General features: G+C 45.9%; 1 protein-coding gene across 3 annotated transcripts in view; it reads left to right on the top strand.

Annotated features, from left to right (window-relative positions):
• LOC134463655 (receptor-type tyrosine-protein phosphatase beta-like) overlaps positions 1–17,500 on the top strand; it is a 97,564-nt gene that overhangs the window by 33,870 nt on the left and 46,194 nt on the right. For all 3 annotated transcript variants that reach the window (XM_063216853.1, XM_063216852.1, XM_063216851.1), the window contains one exon: positions 16,307–16,588. In XM_063216853.1, the coding sequence (XP_063072923.1) occupies positions 16,307–16,588 (282 nt within the window). The remainder of the gene's footprint in view (positions 1–16,306; positions 16,589–17,500) is intronic.

Raw genomic sequence — 17,500 nt, 5'->3', positions numbered from 1 at the left:
ATCCTTTTGTATACATGACTGACATCTGAGCTCATGCTAACTTGATAATGATATTGTGTTTAATCTTAATATGTGTTTTCATTTATAAAAAAAAACTTTTTTTCCTCCTATAAGAGCAGTCACACCACAGGACACCATAAAATGAACATAAGCATTGCGTGACAGAAAGATAGCAATATGAAGACATATTAAGAGGTTAAGAGTCACCTTAAACTTCCACAGCACTCTCCAATAACTGAGGCACTGAGTGGTTAGGAGCCAGTCTTTAAGACCCTTGTAGTTGGCCTTGCAGCTGCCCATTCACAAACATTGACATACATGTCACCCCACAGGACGCAATTTGTTTTACGAAATTGAACTTGTAGTTAATATTACTGTCTTGAGTTTTTTTCACATTCACATATCTTAATATAAAGTTAATATTTATGCAATCATGCCAAATGCTTCATACATTATTCAAGATGCTGTTGGTTAATTTATATATATATTATATTCCAGGTTTCATTAATGTTACAGTCACACCGCAGAATATTTGGCATATAAACCTTTACATAAATCTTAACAAAGAATGTTTCTTCTCATCTACACTAATATGAAACATAAAGGAAAAATAACAGTTTTGTAGGTTTTTAACCAATGTTACGAAAAAACAAGGTGTCACGTCTCCCACCCACATACATACATACATACATGCATACATACATACATACATACATACATACATACATACATACATACATACATACATACATACATACATACATACATACATACATACATACATACATACATACATACATACATACCAGCATACATACATTCGACATACATACATACAAATAAATTCAAACGTTCACAAGTCAAAACATTGCACCAAAGAGAGAAGAAATAAAAGTTGTAACTCCTGCTTTCCATTCGCTATCAAGGCATGTCTTGTAATCCTGTTGATACATTTAACACCCTGCTCCCTGATACACACACACACATACACACGCACGCACACACGCATGCACACTCACTCACTCACTCACTCACTCACTCACTCACTCACTCACTCACTCACTCACTCACTCACTCTCTATCTCTCTGTCTCGCTCCCAGACACACACCACACACACACACACACACACCACGCACACACACACAAACACACACACACACACACACACACACACACTGTAAGAACCCAAAACGTAATAACTGCCCATAACGTAATAACTGCCCATAACGTAATAATTTGGGCGTAATAAAACCCATAACGTAATAACTTGCCCACAACGTAATAAAAATTCCTTACCCATAACGTAATAACGTTCTGCCCATAACGTAATAAGTTATTACGTTATGGGCATGTTATTACGTTATGGGCCTTACACTAAAAAAAAGCTTTGATAATGTAATAACGATGCCCATAACGTAATAACTGCCAGTAACGCACAGATGACTTCAGTATTTGCAATGCACTTTACTATTGTACTGTTCATATTTCGTCTGACCTCTATTGTTGCAGCAAATAACAGTGACTGGATATTTAAGTGGGCTTGCAGAGCAAGGCCAGATTCTAGTAATCTCTAAGTCAGTGGTTCCCAAACCTTTTTCCCCGCGCACCCCCTTTCACATTTCAATGTGGTTCGCGCACCCCCTAAGCAAATGTTGCACCACCGCACATTTTGGGTAATCCTGATTTCCAATCGATCTGATGTTTTTTTTCTGCCATAATTAAGTCTGTGAGTTAAAAATTACACTTCAGATGGATCCTTCCAATTAAAACTACCTGACGTTCATTCATACTGGATAAAAAACACACATATCCACCCTGCTCTATTCAGCTCGGGCACCCCCTGGTGACAGGCCGCGCACCCCCAGGGGTGCACGCACCACAGTTTGGGAAACCCTGCTCTAAGTAAAGTTTATGCTTGCTTGCTTGCTTTATTCTCTTGTGCAGGGCGGTAAAAATAGACAATGGATCTCCTCCTAGGCCTTTCCAGATAGAGACACCGTTCAAACACTAAAACGACCGGCGCGGCTTGGAGATCATTTGTTCTGCTATAGCGTGTCCGTGTCTCTTGTCGTTTTTCCGCTTTTTGGCGATTTTGTGCAAGTTTGGGTCCCCATTGAAAACAATGGTAGAACCTTCATGAACCAAGGTTCCGCCACTCTAAAGATCAGAGTGTAGGAGGCTTTTTCGTTCATAAAACAACACTTTCACCTAGAAGTTTAGTTGACGCATTGTTAGCGAGCTCTATGGGATGTCTCCAAATTGTCAAAGTTTTATCTCCCAACTCCCATTACTTTTTAAATGGCAGGTGTGTAAAAACGACAGGGCTTTTACATTGGTTTTCCCATTGAGGCTTGAAGGGCCTTTTTCAAGAGGTCAGCGCATGTCCCACAAGAGGTCTATTTGTGACTGAACCGTTTAACCTATAAACTTCATTCAGAGACTGTTAGAGAGATCACACGTATGACTCCGATCAGTAACCAGGACACGTGCCAATTCCTTTTAGTTTTTTAGCAACATCAAGCTAAAGACAAAAAAACTGTTTCTGATTCTGCCCTCTGCCTTAGAGCACCATACTAACTGCCATTCAGTCAATCAGAACAGGTGCAGCCAATATAGGGTTCCATCTCAACTGTCACTTTCTCTCAACATTCTATTCTTAACGAGCAACTGCTCTGTAGTTCTAGAAGTCTATTGTTCAGCTCTTCAATGCAATGTAATATTGTCTTGCTGTAATGCTTTTCATAGGCAGCTGCTTGGCCCAATGGTAATAGTCCTGCAATATGGAGGTTGGGAGCTTGAATCCCACTCGGACTCATGTTGATTTTCAAAATTATATCATATGCAGTGTTCCTTATCCAGTTTAAAAAATACCATGTATGTCATTTATAATCAATGACAAAGGTGCTGGATTAGAGATATGGAGGTTGGGAGTTCGAATCCCACTCGAACCCATGTTGATTTTCAAAATGATATATGCAGTGTTCCTTAGCCAACTTCAAATACCATGTATGTCATTTAGTATCAATGGCAAAGGTCCTGGATTACAGATATGGAGGTTGTGAGTTCGAATCCCACTCGGACCCATGTTGATTTTCAAAATTATATTATATGCAGTGTTCCTTAGCCAACTTAAAATACCATGTATGTCATTTAGTATATCCCCAAAACGCAGAGCTACAAGACTTTCAAGATGGCTGAATCCAAGATGGCTGAATTGTTTGGCCCATAACTTCTGACTGGGTGGATGGATTTTTCCAACATTTATTTTAGCTTTGTTTTCTCAATAGTACTTTGTTTCATCTCTGCCCCAAAAGGCAAGCCCGCTTCCAGCATTTTCTGTGAGAATGCAATCTATCCTTATCCTCTGCATTTCCTATGTGTTCAATCCAATTGTCTAACTACGAAGTTTTTAGCTATTATAATAATGACAAATACATAGCCTACAGTATTCAAAATTTCAATTCCTTTAATGCAAACATTTGAACTGCAAATTTCATACATGAACTACACAAATAGTGAAATTAAATGTCTTTTGTTTGTTATACAAAAAATAATGTTAATTAAAATGACAGACTGCTATTCTGTATAAAATTCTATTTTACCAGAATACTTTTCATCATATTGAAATGTAAAACACACACACATACTGTAGCATCCTCAACATAAACATTAGGTAAAATGAGTTCAACATAAAATTGGTATTACTTTCCATAAATATCATGGCTGAAGTGTTGGAGTGTGCTGTGATCTTGCTTTGTTCTGACTCAAACTTTTAAATGTAAAAAAATGTAAACAAACAAAATATGCATACTCAACATAAACATAAGGTAGAATAACATCCACATACTGTAATACTGACGTTACTTTTTCCAGTAAATGTCCTTGATCTTGTAAATTCCGTAGCCTACATGACTAAGAAGTATCCACGCTTTCATCCATTGGCTGTTCTCGCATAATAAGCCTTTCAGTCGTGTGCTGAGAAGGCTGCTGCGTCCAGCAGTCTTGTACAGCTTCATGATGCTTATTGATATGTCACCTCCACAGTCGCCTTCAAGTAGGCTCTCCACAAGAGCATCTCATATATTTTTTTTGATTAAACATGGTGCACAGCTGACGGATCAGGTGTGACACTAAAGCGATGGTTCAGGGTAGATTCACCCTAATGAATCCTTAATGCCATTTGAACCGTGACATCCATCCAGTAGTCCACCCAAAGTGTTTTCTGGCTTGGGCGAACATTAGCAGAGTTACCGTTATTGTATGGCTATTCCGAATAGCTTGGCTTAAGTGCTATTGGGCATTCATATACATCTCCAAACCAGAAAATTAACATGTCTTGACACCAAACTTCTACAGTAGTACAAATATGGTCTCTATTCACCAAACTAAGCATTTGGAAGTTTGGAAATAGTGCTGGAGTTTATTAGTATCAACTCAAGCTGAAGAGATTCTGTCCTGCTAAAGCTTTGCCATCAGGGGCAGAGGCAGGATCAACATCAGGGACATAGACTGAGTCACCATCAGACAAGGAGGCAGCTTCAGCACCATGGCAGAAAACTACTCCGAACCATCACTTTAAATGCCCCGAGCATGGCCATATCTTGTTCAAGGACAAAACCAATACTTTTCTGTAAAACCTCTGCACCAGGGGCAGAGGCATAATCAACATCAGGGACAGAGACAGGGTCAACATCAAGGACAGAGGCAAGGTCACCATCAGGAACAGAGGCAGGATCAACATCTGGAGTAGAGACAGGGTCACCATCAGGAACAGAGGCAGGGTTACCATCAGGGACCGAGGCAGGGTCACCATCAGGGACAGGGGCAGGATCAACATCAGAGACATAGGCAGAGTCACCATCAGACAAGGAGGTAGCATCAGCTAAGGCCAAGACCTTTAGGTCTGAATACGTCGAACCGGACCGAACTGTTTGATATACCCACAAAAACTGAAAAGGGACTTGTGCTTCCTATGAGGACTCTTGTGCTTCCTGTGAGGACTCTTTTCAGTGTGTTCTATTTTTATTTTCAAGCAAAATAGTAAAATGGCCCCTGCTGGAAAACAGTCCCCTCTATTATAATGAATCTATTCTCTTAATCCACTTCAATCGCAAATGTAAACTAGACTGCCTGTGCAGTCGCCTTCGACTGCTTAAGGTATATTCCCGAAACGCAACGCTTCCAGTCCCCCATCATTCTAACCACTCCCGTCCACCTTTTCATAAACGTATATGATAAATACAAAATATTAAAGAAATATATTTAATATCTATACATAGATCAATGAGGTGCATAGGCTTAAAACCAAATGACTATTGTGAAAATGAAGCAAAAAATGGGGCAAATGGTAACACTGTTTTAATGGTTCACTATTACAGTGAATATACCACATTAGGTACAGTGTAATAACCATTGTAACAATATTTAATACCATGTAATACCAGTGTAACACCATGTACCAGTTTTGTATTACATCATGTATTTTTGTGTAAGTGGTATTACATGGTATTGTATATTGTTACACTGGTATTACACTAGTATTACATGGTATTAAATATTGTACATTGGTTATTACACTGTACCTGGTAATGCATATTGTTACACTGGTATTACACTAGTATTACATGGTATTAAATATTGTTACACTGTACCTAAATAATATGGTAGATTCACTGAAATGGTGAACTGTTAAAATAAGGTAGTACCGGGCAAATCAATCCACCCAGTCAGAAGTTATGGGCCAAATAAAAATTCCGCCATTTTGAAACTGTTGACCTCCAAACTCAAATCAGTTCATGAACCTACCCTAGAGCATTAACACACCAAATATGGGACAAATCCGTCCGACTGGTCAGAAGTTAAAAGCCAAACAAAAATTCGGCCATCTTGAAAGTGTTGGCCTCCAAACTCGAATAAGTTCATGAACCTACCCTAGAGCATTAACACACCAAATCTGGGAAAAATCCATCCACCCAGTCAGAAGTTACGGGCCAAACAAAAATTCGGCCATCTTGAATTCAGCCATCTTGAAAGTGTTGACCTCCAAACTCGAATCAGTACATGAACCTGCCCTAGAGCATTCACCCAAAAAATCTGGGACAAATCCAAACATCCGTTCAAAAGTTATGGCGTTAACACGAAAGACCTTACGCGGCGGCGGCGGACGCGGCGGCGGCGCACAAAAAACCATTACATCCCCGACGCTCCACGTTTCGGGGATATAATTACCTCCACCAAGCAGGTAATGTTTTCGGTCGCGTTGTTTTGTCTGTGTCAGAGTTTCAAAGCGAGAACCCAAATGCAGCACACAAACGACGGTATGGGAAAGGTTGGGGTTTTATTTAACTAAAAAGCACTACAAAAGGACCAAATGTAACAAAGATTAATTCCAAAACAAAAACCCACGAGGGGGAAAACATTCATCTAGAAGACAGAAAACTTAAACTTAGAAACAAGACACTTACTAAACTTCTCAGGGTTTTCGGACGAACAAGGTGTGGTAAGACAATGACGCAACAAGGAATAACAGAAACACTACGGCTTAAATACACAGAAAGAAATCAAAAGAAAACACACGATAGGGCAGAACCTAAAAGGGCACAGGTGGGCAGACAACGAGGGAACAAATCAGAAGGGAATGATCAAGGGCAGACAATGGGATAATAAGCAACAATCAGACAGAAGGCAGACAGACAAATGAGGAGGCACATGACACACAAGAACAGGTGAAAGCAATGACAGCAAGCAGGCATGGACAACGAGGAAATCAGAAGAGGGCCAGGTACGAGATGAAAACAATAACGAGAGCTAAACAAGGCAAAGATAAGTGGAGCAGGTGACACAAACGAGGGGCGGGGCAGAACACATGACAGGAAAACAAAAGCACATGGACAGAGGTGACAGGACTAAAACGTAAACAAAACACAAGGAAACCAAAACGGGCAAGAATCAGATCACAAGGATAGAGACAGTAAAACATGACCACAAAACAACAACACAAAGTCCAGATCGTGACAGTACCCCCCCCTTAAGGGACGGCTCCCAGACGGCCCAAACAAAGTCCAGTAAGGTCAGGGGGGGCACATCGGCTTGCAGCAGGGGCATGAAAACGAGGGCATAGGACAGGCTTAGGGCAAGGGGTAGGCACAGGTGCCTCTTGGCAATGGGCAGATTCTCGGCAATGGGCAGAGACAGGAGAGCAGGAGGACTCAGAGGAGCAGGCCGACACAGACACGGGACGGGCAGAGGCCGACAAAGGTTCAGGGGTAGACGTTGCAGTGTGGGGAACAGTCACAGGAACAAACACATGGACTTTGACGGGCACGGTGACTGGGACAGTGATAGGAGTGGGGACAGAGATGAAGATGGGGAAGGGCATAGTCACAGTAACATTGGTGAGCACAGGCATGGGGGAGCGAGAAAAAAAAACAGGTAGATGGATGGGGGTTGGAACGGACACAGGAATGGGCACTTGGACACAAACCGGGACAGATACTAGGACAGTGACAGGCACGGTCACCGGAATGGTGACCGGCACGGGAACAAGGATGGTTTTGGGAGCCTCTGAGTTAAGGTGGGTAGAGGGAGCAGACTGGGCCACAGGGGGCGGAGCAGGAACACGCTGGGAGGCGAACGCAGGATCAGGGGCGGCGCCGACTGGAACTGGGGAGGCGCCGACTGGAGCTGGGGAGGCGCCGACTGGAGCTGGGGAGGCGCCGACTGGAGCTGGGGAGGCGCCGACTGGAGCTGGGGAGGCGCCGACTGGAGCTGGGGAGGCGCCGACTGGAGCTGGGGAGGCGCCGACTGGAGCTGGGGAGGCGCCGACTGGAGCTGGGGAGGCGCCGACTGGAGCTGGGGAGGCGCCGACTGGAACTGGAGAGGCGCCGACTGGAGCTGGGGAGGCGCCGACTGGAGCTGGGGAGGCGCCGACTGGAGCTGGGGAGGCGCCGACTGGAACTGGAGAGGCGCCGACTGGAACTGGAGAGGCGCCGACTGGAACTGGAGAGGCGCCGACTGGCTCTGGAGCTGGAGAGGCGCCGACTGGCTCTGGAGCTGGAGAGGCGCCGACTGGAGCTGGAGCTGGAGAGGCGCCGACTGGCTCTGGAGCTGGAGCGGCGCCGACTGGAACTCGGGAGGTGCCGACAGCAAGAGAAGGGGCAGTGCTCGCAGAAGTGAGGGCGGCACCAGTAGGAACAGAGGAGGCGGCCACAGGAACGGAGGGGGTCTTGGCCGCGCTGGGGGTCTCAGCCGCACTGGGGGTCCTGGGTGCAGGGGTCTCGGTCGAAGCGACATCCTCGGGGGTCCCGGCTGCAGTGGGGGTCTCGGCCGAAGCAACGTCCTCAGGGGTTCCGGCCGCAGTGGGGTTCTCGGCCGAAGAGGCGTCCTCGGGGGTCCCGGTCGCAGTGGGGGTCTCGGCCGAAGCGACGGCCTCGGGGGTCATGGCCGCAGTGGGGGTCTCGGCCGAAGAGGCGTCTTCGGGGGTCCCGGCCGAAGCGACGTCCTCGGCGGTCCCGGCCAGAACGGGGGTCTCGGCAGGAGCGGGGGTCTCGGGGGTCTCGGCAGGAGCGGGGGTCTCGGGGGTCTCGGCAGGAGCGGGGGTCTCGGCAGGAGCGGGGGTCTCGGGGGTCTCGGCAGGAGCGGGGGTCTCGGGGGTCTCGGCAGGAGTGGCGTCGTGGGGAGTCTTGGGAGGCTTGGGGTCGGGCGGACCTCTCGGAGGGCCTGGGTCGGGCGGACCTCTCTGCGGCTCTGGATCAGCATCAGGCAGAGCAATAGTCATGGCTGACCTCTCCTCCGCAGCCAGCAGGGTTTGAAGAGACTCCTCCAGCTGGTCCATCCTCTGTTGCGTAGGGGTCAAGCCGAACTGAAGGAGCCATGGCCTTCTCTGCAGCACACCCTTGATGACATTGACTGCCACTAGCTGCCTCCTTGTGTTCCCCAGGGTGTAGATCACAGGGGACAGCCTCTCCAGCAGGACGTAAAAGTCCTCCAAGTGCTGGAAGCAGGTAGAAATTTCTGGCTGGGGCTGGTCGGACGGGCAGACAGAGCTGGCAGTCTCGGGTTGGGCCGGCGGGCTGGCAGTCTCGGGTTGGGCCGGCGGGCTGGCAGGCTCGGGTTGGGCCGGCGGGCTGGCAGGCTCGGGTTGGGCCGGCGGGCTGGCAGACTCGGGTTGGGCCGGCGGGCTGGCAGACTCGGGTTGGGCCGGCGGGCTGGCAGACTCGGGTTGGGCCGGCGCTCTGGCAGACTCGGGTTGGGCCGGCGCTCTGGCAGACTCGGGTTGGGCCGGCGCTCTGGCAGACTCGGGCTGGGACTGGGGCTGGGGCTGGGCTTGAAGCTGGGTGTTCGCTGACAGCAAACACTCTGGTGGGGTCACATCTGCAGGTTCCTCCAGGGGGACAGGTCGGCAGCCCTTCCGGCGCCGATTGCGTCGCCTCCTCCTGGGGCTTGGTCGAACGTCCATCCATTCAGACCCGTCGTCAGAGTCCGAACCGGACACATACCAGTCCTCGTAGGGGAATGGTTCGGGATCCCAGCTGGAGAAGACACTCCTCCTCGATCGGCCCCGAATGGCCAACCTTGACCCCAGGAAAGGGTCAGAGGAGATTCTGGGGGGAGTGCACATAGAGTCTCGGATGTGCATGTAGCCAACACGCAGTGATGGAAAGCTCTGGCGTGAAGCCTTAGCTAGGTGTGCTGCTGGGTTCTCAGTTGGTTGCGTCATTCTGTCAGAGTTTCAAAGCGAGAACCCAAATGCAGCACACAAACGACGGTATAGGAAAGGTTGGGGTTTTATTTAACTAAAAAGGACTACAAAACGGACCAAATGTAACAAAGATTCATTCCAAAACAAAAACCCACGAGGGGGAAAACATTAATTTAGAAAACAGAAAACTTAAACTTACAAACAAGACACTTACTAAATTTCTCAAGGTTTTCAGACGAACAAGGTATGGTAAGACAATGACGCAACAAGGAATAACTGAAACACGATGGCTTAAATACACAGAAAGAAATCACAAGAAAACACACGATAGGGCAGAACCTAACAGGGCACAGGTGGGCAAACAACGAGGGAACAAATCAGAAGGGAATGATCAAGGGCAGACAATGGGATAATAAGCAACAATCAGACAGAAGGCAGACAGACAAATGAGGAGGCACATGACACACAAGAACAGGTGAAAGCAATGACAGCAAGCAGGCATGGACAACGAGGAAATCAGAAGAGGGCCAGGTACGAGATGAAAACAATAACGAGAGCTAAACAAGGCAAAGATAAGTGGAGCAGGTGACACAAACGAGGGGCGGGGCAGAACACATGACAGGAAAACAAAAGCACATGGACAGAGGTGACAGGACTAAAACGTAAACAAAAACACAAGGAAACCAAAATGGGCAAGAATCAGATCACAAGGGAAGAGACATGACCACAAAACAACAACACAAAATCCAGATCGTGACAATCTGTCTGTTTTTCTGTCTATTTGTCAGCAGCATAACTCAAAAACTAAACATTTTTGGACAAAACTTTGTGGGTTTGTTGATAATGACCCAAGGAAGAAGTGATTAAATTCTGGGGGTGATCCGGATCACGAACCGGAACCAGGACTTTTTTTAAAGATACTGTCAGGAGGATAGCTCAAAAACGAATCAAGTGATTTGGACGGAACTTTGTGGAGCTATTAGTAATGACCCAAGGAACAAGTGATTAAATTCTGGTGGTGATCCGGATCACGAACCGGAACCAGGACTTTTCGAAGGATTCTTCACTTTCCAGACGCCCCCTAGTGACCAGAAATTGAATTGCGAGAACAGCACTAAAACAAGGCAGAAAGATTTAGGGTGTAACATGGTCAAATGTGTCAAGCAGCATCCTTGGCGGAAGTCTGCGCTCTCTGAGTGCTTCTAGTTACATTTTATTTACTGAATAAAATTTAGATAGTTAACAATTTAGTATTATTAGCATGGTTAGCAATACCTGTCAACCAACTTTAGCTAATGTTAACTTAAAACACTTGGCTACACATTTACCATTGTTGCTATTTGACGCTATTGGCTTTTTTATGTTTCAAATGGGCCCAAATGATTACATTACTGGCAGTTATTACGTTATGGGCATCGTTATTACATTATCAAAGCTTTTTTTTGAGTAAGGCCCATAATGTAATAACCTGCCCATAACGTAATAACTTATTACGTTATGGGCAGAACGTTATTACGTTATGGGTAAGGAATTTTTATTACGTTATGGGCAAGTTATTACGTTATGGGTTTTATTACGCCCAAATTATTACGTTATGGGCAGTTATTACGTTATGGGCAGTTATTACGTTTTGGGTTCTTACACACACACACACACACACACACACACACACACACACACACACACACACACACACACACACACACACACACACACACACACACACACACCACGCACACACACACAAACACACACAGGCAGACAGTTATGGTAATGGATGACGCATGCGATTTGATTAGTAGAGTATAAATTAAGAGCTCACATGTCTCACCACAGAGGCCACGTTTAACCATGCGTCTCCGCTCGTAATGAGTGTGACACGAGGTGGAGCAAACGCGGGTGCACACACACACACACACGCACGCACGCACACACGCAAAAGCATGCATATGCTAACAGTGATACACATCAAAAATACACACAAACTTGAGCACACAGTACATTACGCTAAGACTCACAGTATGCACAATCGTGTACGGACACACGCATGCACACACACAGACACACAGACACAGACACAGACACACACACACACACACACACACACACACACACACACACACACACACACACACACACACACACACACACACACACACACACACACACACACACACACACACACACAGACACACACACACACACATACACACACACAGACACACACACACACATGCATAGAAACACACACACATTCGCACACACATACACACACATGCACACACATTCACGCGCACACGCGCGCAGACACACACACACACACACAGACACACAGACACACACACACACAGACACACACACACACACACACATACAGACACACACACACACACATACACACACACACACACACACACACACACACACACACACACACACACACACACACACACACACACACACACACACACACACACACACACACACACACACACACACACACACGCACACACACACTCTCTCTCTCTCTCTCTTTCTTTCTCTCTCTCTCTCACACACACACACACTTCTAACACCAAACGCACATTTCCAATAACCTTTTATGTAAGTAAAATTGTAGTGCGTCACTAAGATGATACAAACGGCGCTTAGCGCTGTCGAGGTTGGAAGTCAATCGATCTGTCCCCCTCTTAATCTCCTTCTCCCCTTTTTCTCTCTTTGATGTGTTTTGTGTGCTTGTGTGTTCTTGTGTGTGTGTGTGTGTGTGTGTGTGTGTGTGTGTGTGTGTGTGTGTGTGTGTGTGTGTGTGTGTGTGTGTGTGTGTGTGTGTGTGTGTGTGTGTGTGTATTTGTATGCACAAATTGATGCTTGGCCCTGTGTCAGCATCTGATTAGATGACCTAACACTGACATGCACACACACACACACACACACACACACACACACACACACACACACACACAGACACAGACACAGACACAGACACAGACACAGACACACACACACACACACACACACACACACACACACACACACAGACACAGACACAGACACAGACACACACACACACACACACTCACAAACACAAACTCACTCCCACTCCGGTCTGTGCCAGTGCTGCTGCTGCTGCACGTGGCTGCTCTTGATTGATGAGTTGATCATCATGAGTCGCTATCAGCGGTGATCAGCGGACGTCTCTGTCTGATTGGCTCTCTGGGAGCTGGCAAAGGACTGTGCAAACTGTCATCCTCCACGGCAATCGATTCTCTACCGTCAGTACCCGACCCATATGAAGATAGAGGGAGAAATACAACAGAACTGCTTGATATTCGAGAGAAAAAAGTTGGGGAATATGCAGTGCAATGATGTTGCTAGCTTGAGAAGGCATGCAATGATCAAATGATACAACATGTATATATGAGAAAATGACTTTACTGTAGAGGTGTCAAAAGTAAAAGTAAACTGTCAAGTTAAAAAAAAAGAAATACAGTTTCCTTCCGCCACAGGTAACTATAACCTTTGTAATATCATGTGCTAGTGTTGTACTTACACCATGAATTTACTTTTACTTTTGACACCTCTGCTTAGCTGTGTGGCAAAGTAACTAAGCTTTATTCATAAGTAATAGATCTGATGATCAGGGACCATCTTTCTAACTGTGAGAGCTTGGGGCAGACACGTGAATGTTGTCGTCCTCAACTGCGATCAATTCGTCTTTTCATTAATCTGGGCAAGGCGGCAGGAATAATATAGGACTGCTTGATATCCAAGTGAAAAAGACAGATGTGCAATTTGTGAGATAACATGGCTAACTTCATAACATGACATTTTCAAGGGATGCAGATTCACAGAGGCCAAGATCAGTCCAGAGTTCACTGCTATAACCGTATGTTATGAAGCCTGAAGGGTCCGGCATGTTTGCCATTAAACTTTGAATTTCTTAGTCAACACTCTTAACATTTGTATAAAAGTTTTCTGATAACAAATAAATCCTCTGAAAAGGGGAGTAGAGACTGTGGCCCGAATTTGCATAGAGTTAAAATGTTCCAGAGTGATTATGGAAGCAGTTTTCTTTTCTTTTTCCTTTTATTTGTGCTTCCCATAAAATGTTCCCCTGGTCGTAAGCCGTACGTTTTAAAACCCACAGCTGTCCACACAGCCCCTGGTGCAATTAGCACTGTCCGTGTTATATTTGCCTATTACTGCACACAGGAATGTAATCAGAACCACATTTTCAGTGGGCTCATTTCCATAAAGGGGCTTAAAGGCTCAGTGTGTAAGATTTCTTTTGCTTGACCAAAAACTTGGTAATGCGAAGAAGTGGCAATATGTTGTGAGTTTTATCATATTATACCAAGTAAAAAATAAGATGAACGTTTATGTCCCCAAATATATGTATAAGGTAGTTCAAGGTGGCTCATGATGGTATAAATGAATTCTGTTGTACATACAAATATAAAATGTAAAGCTAGTAGAAATGCTTGAAATCAGTAGTTAAGGTGATAAATAGTCACAACAACGGACATTCTGAACGTTAAACCATTTTTAATGAATGTTACACTTTGAATCTTGTTAATAAGATAAATGGAAAAGTAGCCATAGATTGGGGTGCTTCTGTCGTGGTGTCCTCGCTTGGGTAGTTCTTTATCTCCGGCGTGCAAATAAGCTCCCCTAGGATTAAAAAAAAAATCACTTCTCTGCCGGCTAAATACATTTTTCATCTCTCTCTCTCTCTCTCTCTCTCTCTCTCTCTCTCTCTCTCTCTCTCTCTCACACACACACACACACACACACACACACACACACACACACACACACACACACACACACACACACACACACACACACACACACACACACACACACACACACACACACACACACACACACACAGGGGTTCTCCCCAACACACACATTTGTTGTGCAGTGATCCTTATCTGTTGAGAGTTAATATGCAGCGTGCCACGGATGATAATGGGGGATATTTATGTTATCGGCAAAACAGATCAGAGGAACGGACTTTTCCAACAATTTATCTTAGAAAGACATCTGTGATCATACTTCAGACTGGCTAGATGTCCAAAATGACATATTCTCTTTTGATCTGTTTTTCTCTGTCCCTGTCTTTCTATCTAGTCGCTGTCTCTGTTTCTGTCTTTCAGTCAGTCAGTCAGTCAGTCAGTCTCTCTGTCTGTCTGTCTGTCTGTCTGTCTCTCTCTCTCTCTCTCTCTCTCTCTCTCTCTCTCTCTCTCTCTCTCTCTCTCTCTCTCTCTCTTTCTCTTTTGTTTTTTTTTGTCTTTATCTTGCTCTCTGCCTCTTTCTCTCTCTTTCTTACATACAAAAACACACATCACCAACAAATTCCTCTGACGACACAAAATCAACAACAACAACAACAGCAACCACTAATTGCGTGTCTATTGGATGTCACACTCCAGGCCTTTGCCCTTCATCCCCTTTCTTTCTCTCCGTCCTCCTCCTTTCATCCCTTGTTCCACTATATATCCCTCTTTCCTTCTCTTCAGCAATAACATGTTGGTGTCAGGCCCTTGAGTCATCCCTTGCCCTCCTGGCTGGCTCGCCAATAAAGTGGCCCACACCACCTCCCATTCTCCCGCTAGTTAATCAGCGGTATGTCTCAGATGATCAGACCTTAGCGCAAGGACCTGGTCGATTGACGGGGAGGGAACGTGGGGGGAGTGCAGACAGACAGAGAGAGAGAGAGAGAGAGAGAGAGAGACCTTCTACAGCAAGTTGTAGTTGTAAGAGAGAGAGAGAGAGAGAGAGAGAGAGAGAGAGAGAGAGAGAGAGAGAGAGAGAGAGAGACCTTCTACAGCAAGTTGTAGTTGTAAGAGAGAGAGAGAGAGAGAGAGAGAGAGAGAGATTGTGAGGGTGAGAGAAAGGCAAGAAATAGAACAAAATAAAGGAGAAAGAGAGCCATGAAGAATGAATGAGAGAGTCCTTGAGTCAGTTGTCGAGCATGGCATGGCAGGCAGGCCCAGTGATGCGAGGTCTGGCTGGCAGCAGTCCAGGCAGCCACATCAAATTAGAGTGCTATAACCCGAGGTTAGTGTCAGGCAAGCAGTGTTAACACAATGGGCATCTCCTGTTAGCCTCTGCGGCCACTGGGCCTTGTACCACTGTTTGGAGGTCCATTGATCATGGTTAAGCAACGCTGCTCGCTTTTGGCAGGTCAGCAAAAATAGGCTCCCATGCTGCGCTGGCCAAGACAGGCAAGCTGCCAGTCATACTTAGTGTATAGTTTGTTCTTTGTATGTGTGTGGGGGAGTTAATGTGTGTTTGTGTGTGTGACCGGATTTGATCATGATTATTGTAGCAGTAACTCCCTCAAATGTAGTGCACTGTAGGCAAAGCAGAGCTTTTTAATACAAAGGCTTTAGCTGACAGTGCTCGTGCCTTTCTAGCGACACAAAAAAACCTCCTGTAACATTCACTTCCTCCAGCCAGTTTAACTCCAGCCAGGGTCCAGCATATGCCCAGCAGAGTTCCACCGCTGTGTCCATCTCCTGGATATACAATATAATATTTAACCGTTCTCTAACAGTGATGTCACTCCCCTCTTTCCCTTCCTACTTCCTGTTCAGCTCCAACCAGCGTCCAGCACATGCACTGTCGGCCCCAGAGCTCCACGGCCGTCTCCTGCTCCTGGACGCCCCCAGAGGCTGACCACGACAGCTACGAGGTGGACTGTCGCCGCGACGACGACAGTGGCGAGCGCGTGTACTCGATGGTGGTGGACCGCGATGCCATGCAGCACCAGATCGAGAAGCTGGACCCTCATCGCCTCTATGCCATCTCTGTGCGCGCCAGGTCTGGAGGCCTGAGCAGTCCTCCGGCCACCGGAGGCGCTGTGACCATGATCGATCGTAAGTACAAGGGTTGCAGGTTCATATCCTGCCCTACCACCTTCCTACCAGTACCACTCCCTACACCTATATTTTCCCCTCTCCATTATGTTTAAATTTTGACTACATCACATCTCTGAAAATCCTGCGATTCAGATTCGTTCCACTGCATTTTGGCTTGGGATTCGGGGGTATCCGAAGGTCCTCCAGACCCTCATGTGAGCTCACAAAGCTGAGCGGAAATACAGAAGGATCTGTCGAGAGTCGGGCAAAAACTACCAAAAAACATATGCACATAAATTAGTTTGTTTAACCTTTTAAACATTAACTTTGATGAGGACCTGGTGAGAGATTGACATGACATATAGCTCTGTTTCCAAAGGTCCCAAAGGATGTGTTACACCAGGTAGATTGTTTCCTATTACTATATTTGTGTTGTGAAAAATGGACCTTGTGTTATTTTTCTGTGAGATATTATTTCCCTCTGTGGACAGGTTATTTAAACACAGACACATTCATCTTTAAGAACTCTGAACGAAACATGAACTCTGATTATGCTGTGTCCTTTCACCACTGACGTAAATTAATTTATTCCTTCATGCTTCAGTCACCTACCAAATTCCACAACACCTTGAGGTGTCTACAAAATGTATTAGTACACTTGTTAACGCTGCACCACCATTCAAAGCTGTACTCCACCTCCCATCATAATTTACAGTCATAGTTGTGGCAAACCTCCTAAACACGTGTTCGGGTTTGGCAACATCGGTACTGTGTCTGTGTTTGGCACAACGGGCACCGCACCTTGATCTCTGCTTGACTGGGAGCTTGTCCTGTTGGTTGGTCGGGTCAGCATGGTGCCAGCTCAGAGCTGGCATCTCAGGACAGAGAGAGAGAGGGGGAGAGAGAGAGAGAGAGACGCACACCTTGATT

This window comes from Engraulis encrasicolus, chromosome 15 (genome assembly GCF_034702125.1).
Source record: "Engraulis encrasicolus isolate BLACKSEA-1 chromosome 15, IST_EnEncr_1.0, whole genome shotgun sequence".
NCBI classification, from domain to species: Eukaryota; Metazoa; Chordata; class Actinopteri; order Clupeiformes; family Engraulidae; genus Engraulis; species Engraulis encrasicolus.
Note: the sequence above shows the minus strand (reverse complement) of the source record. Positions and strands in the feature narration are given on the sequence as shown.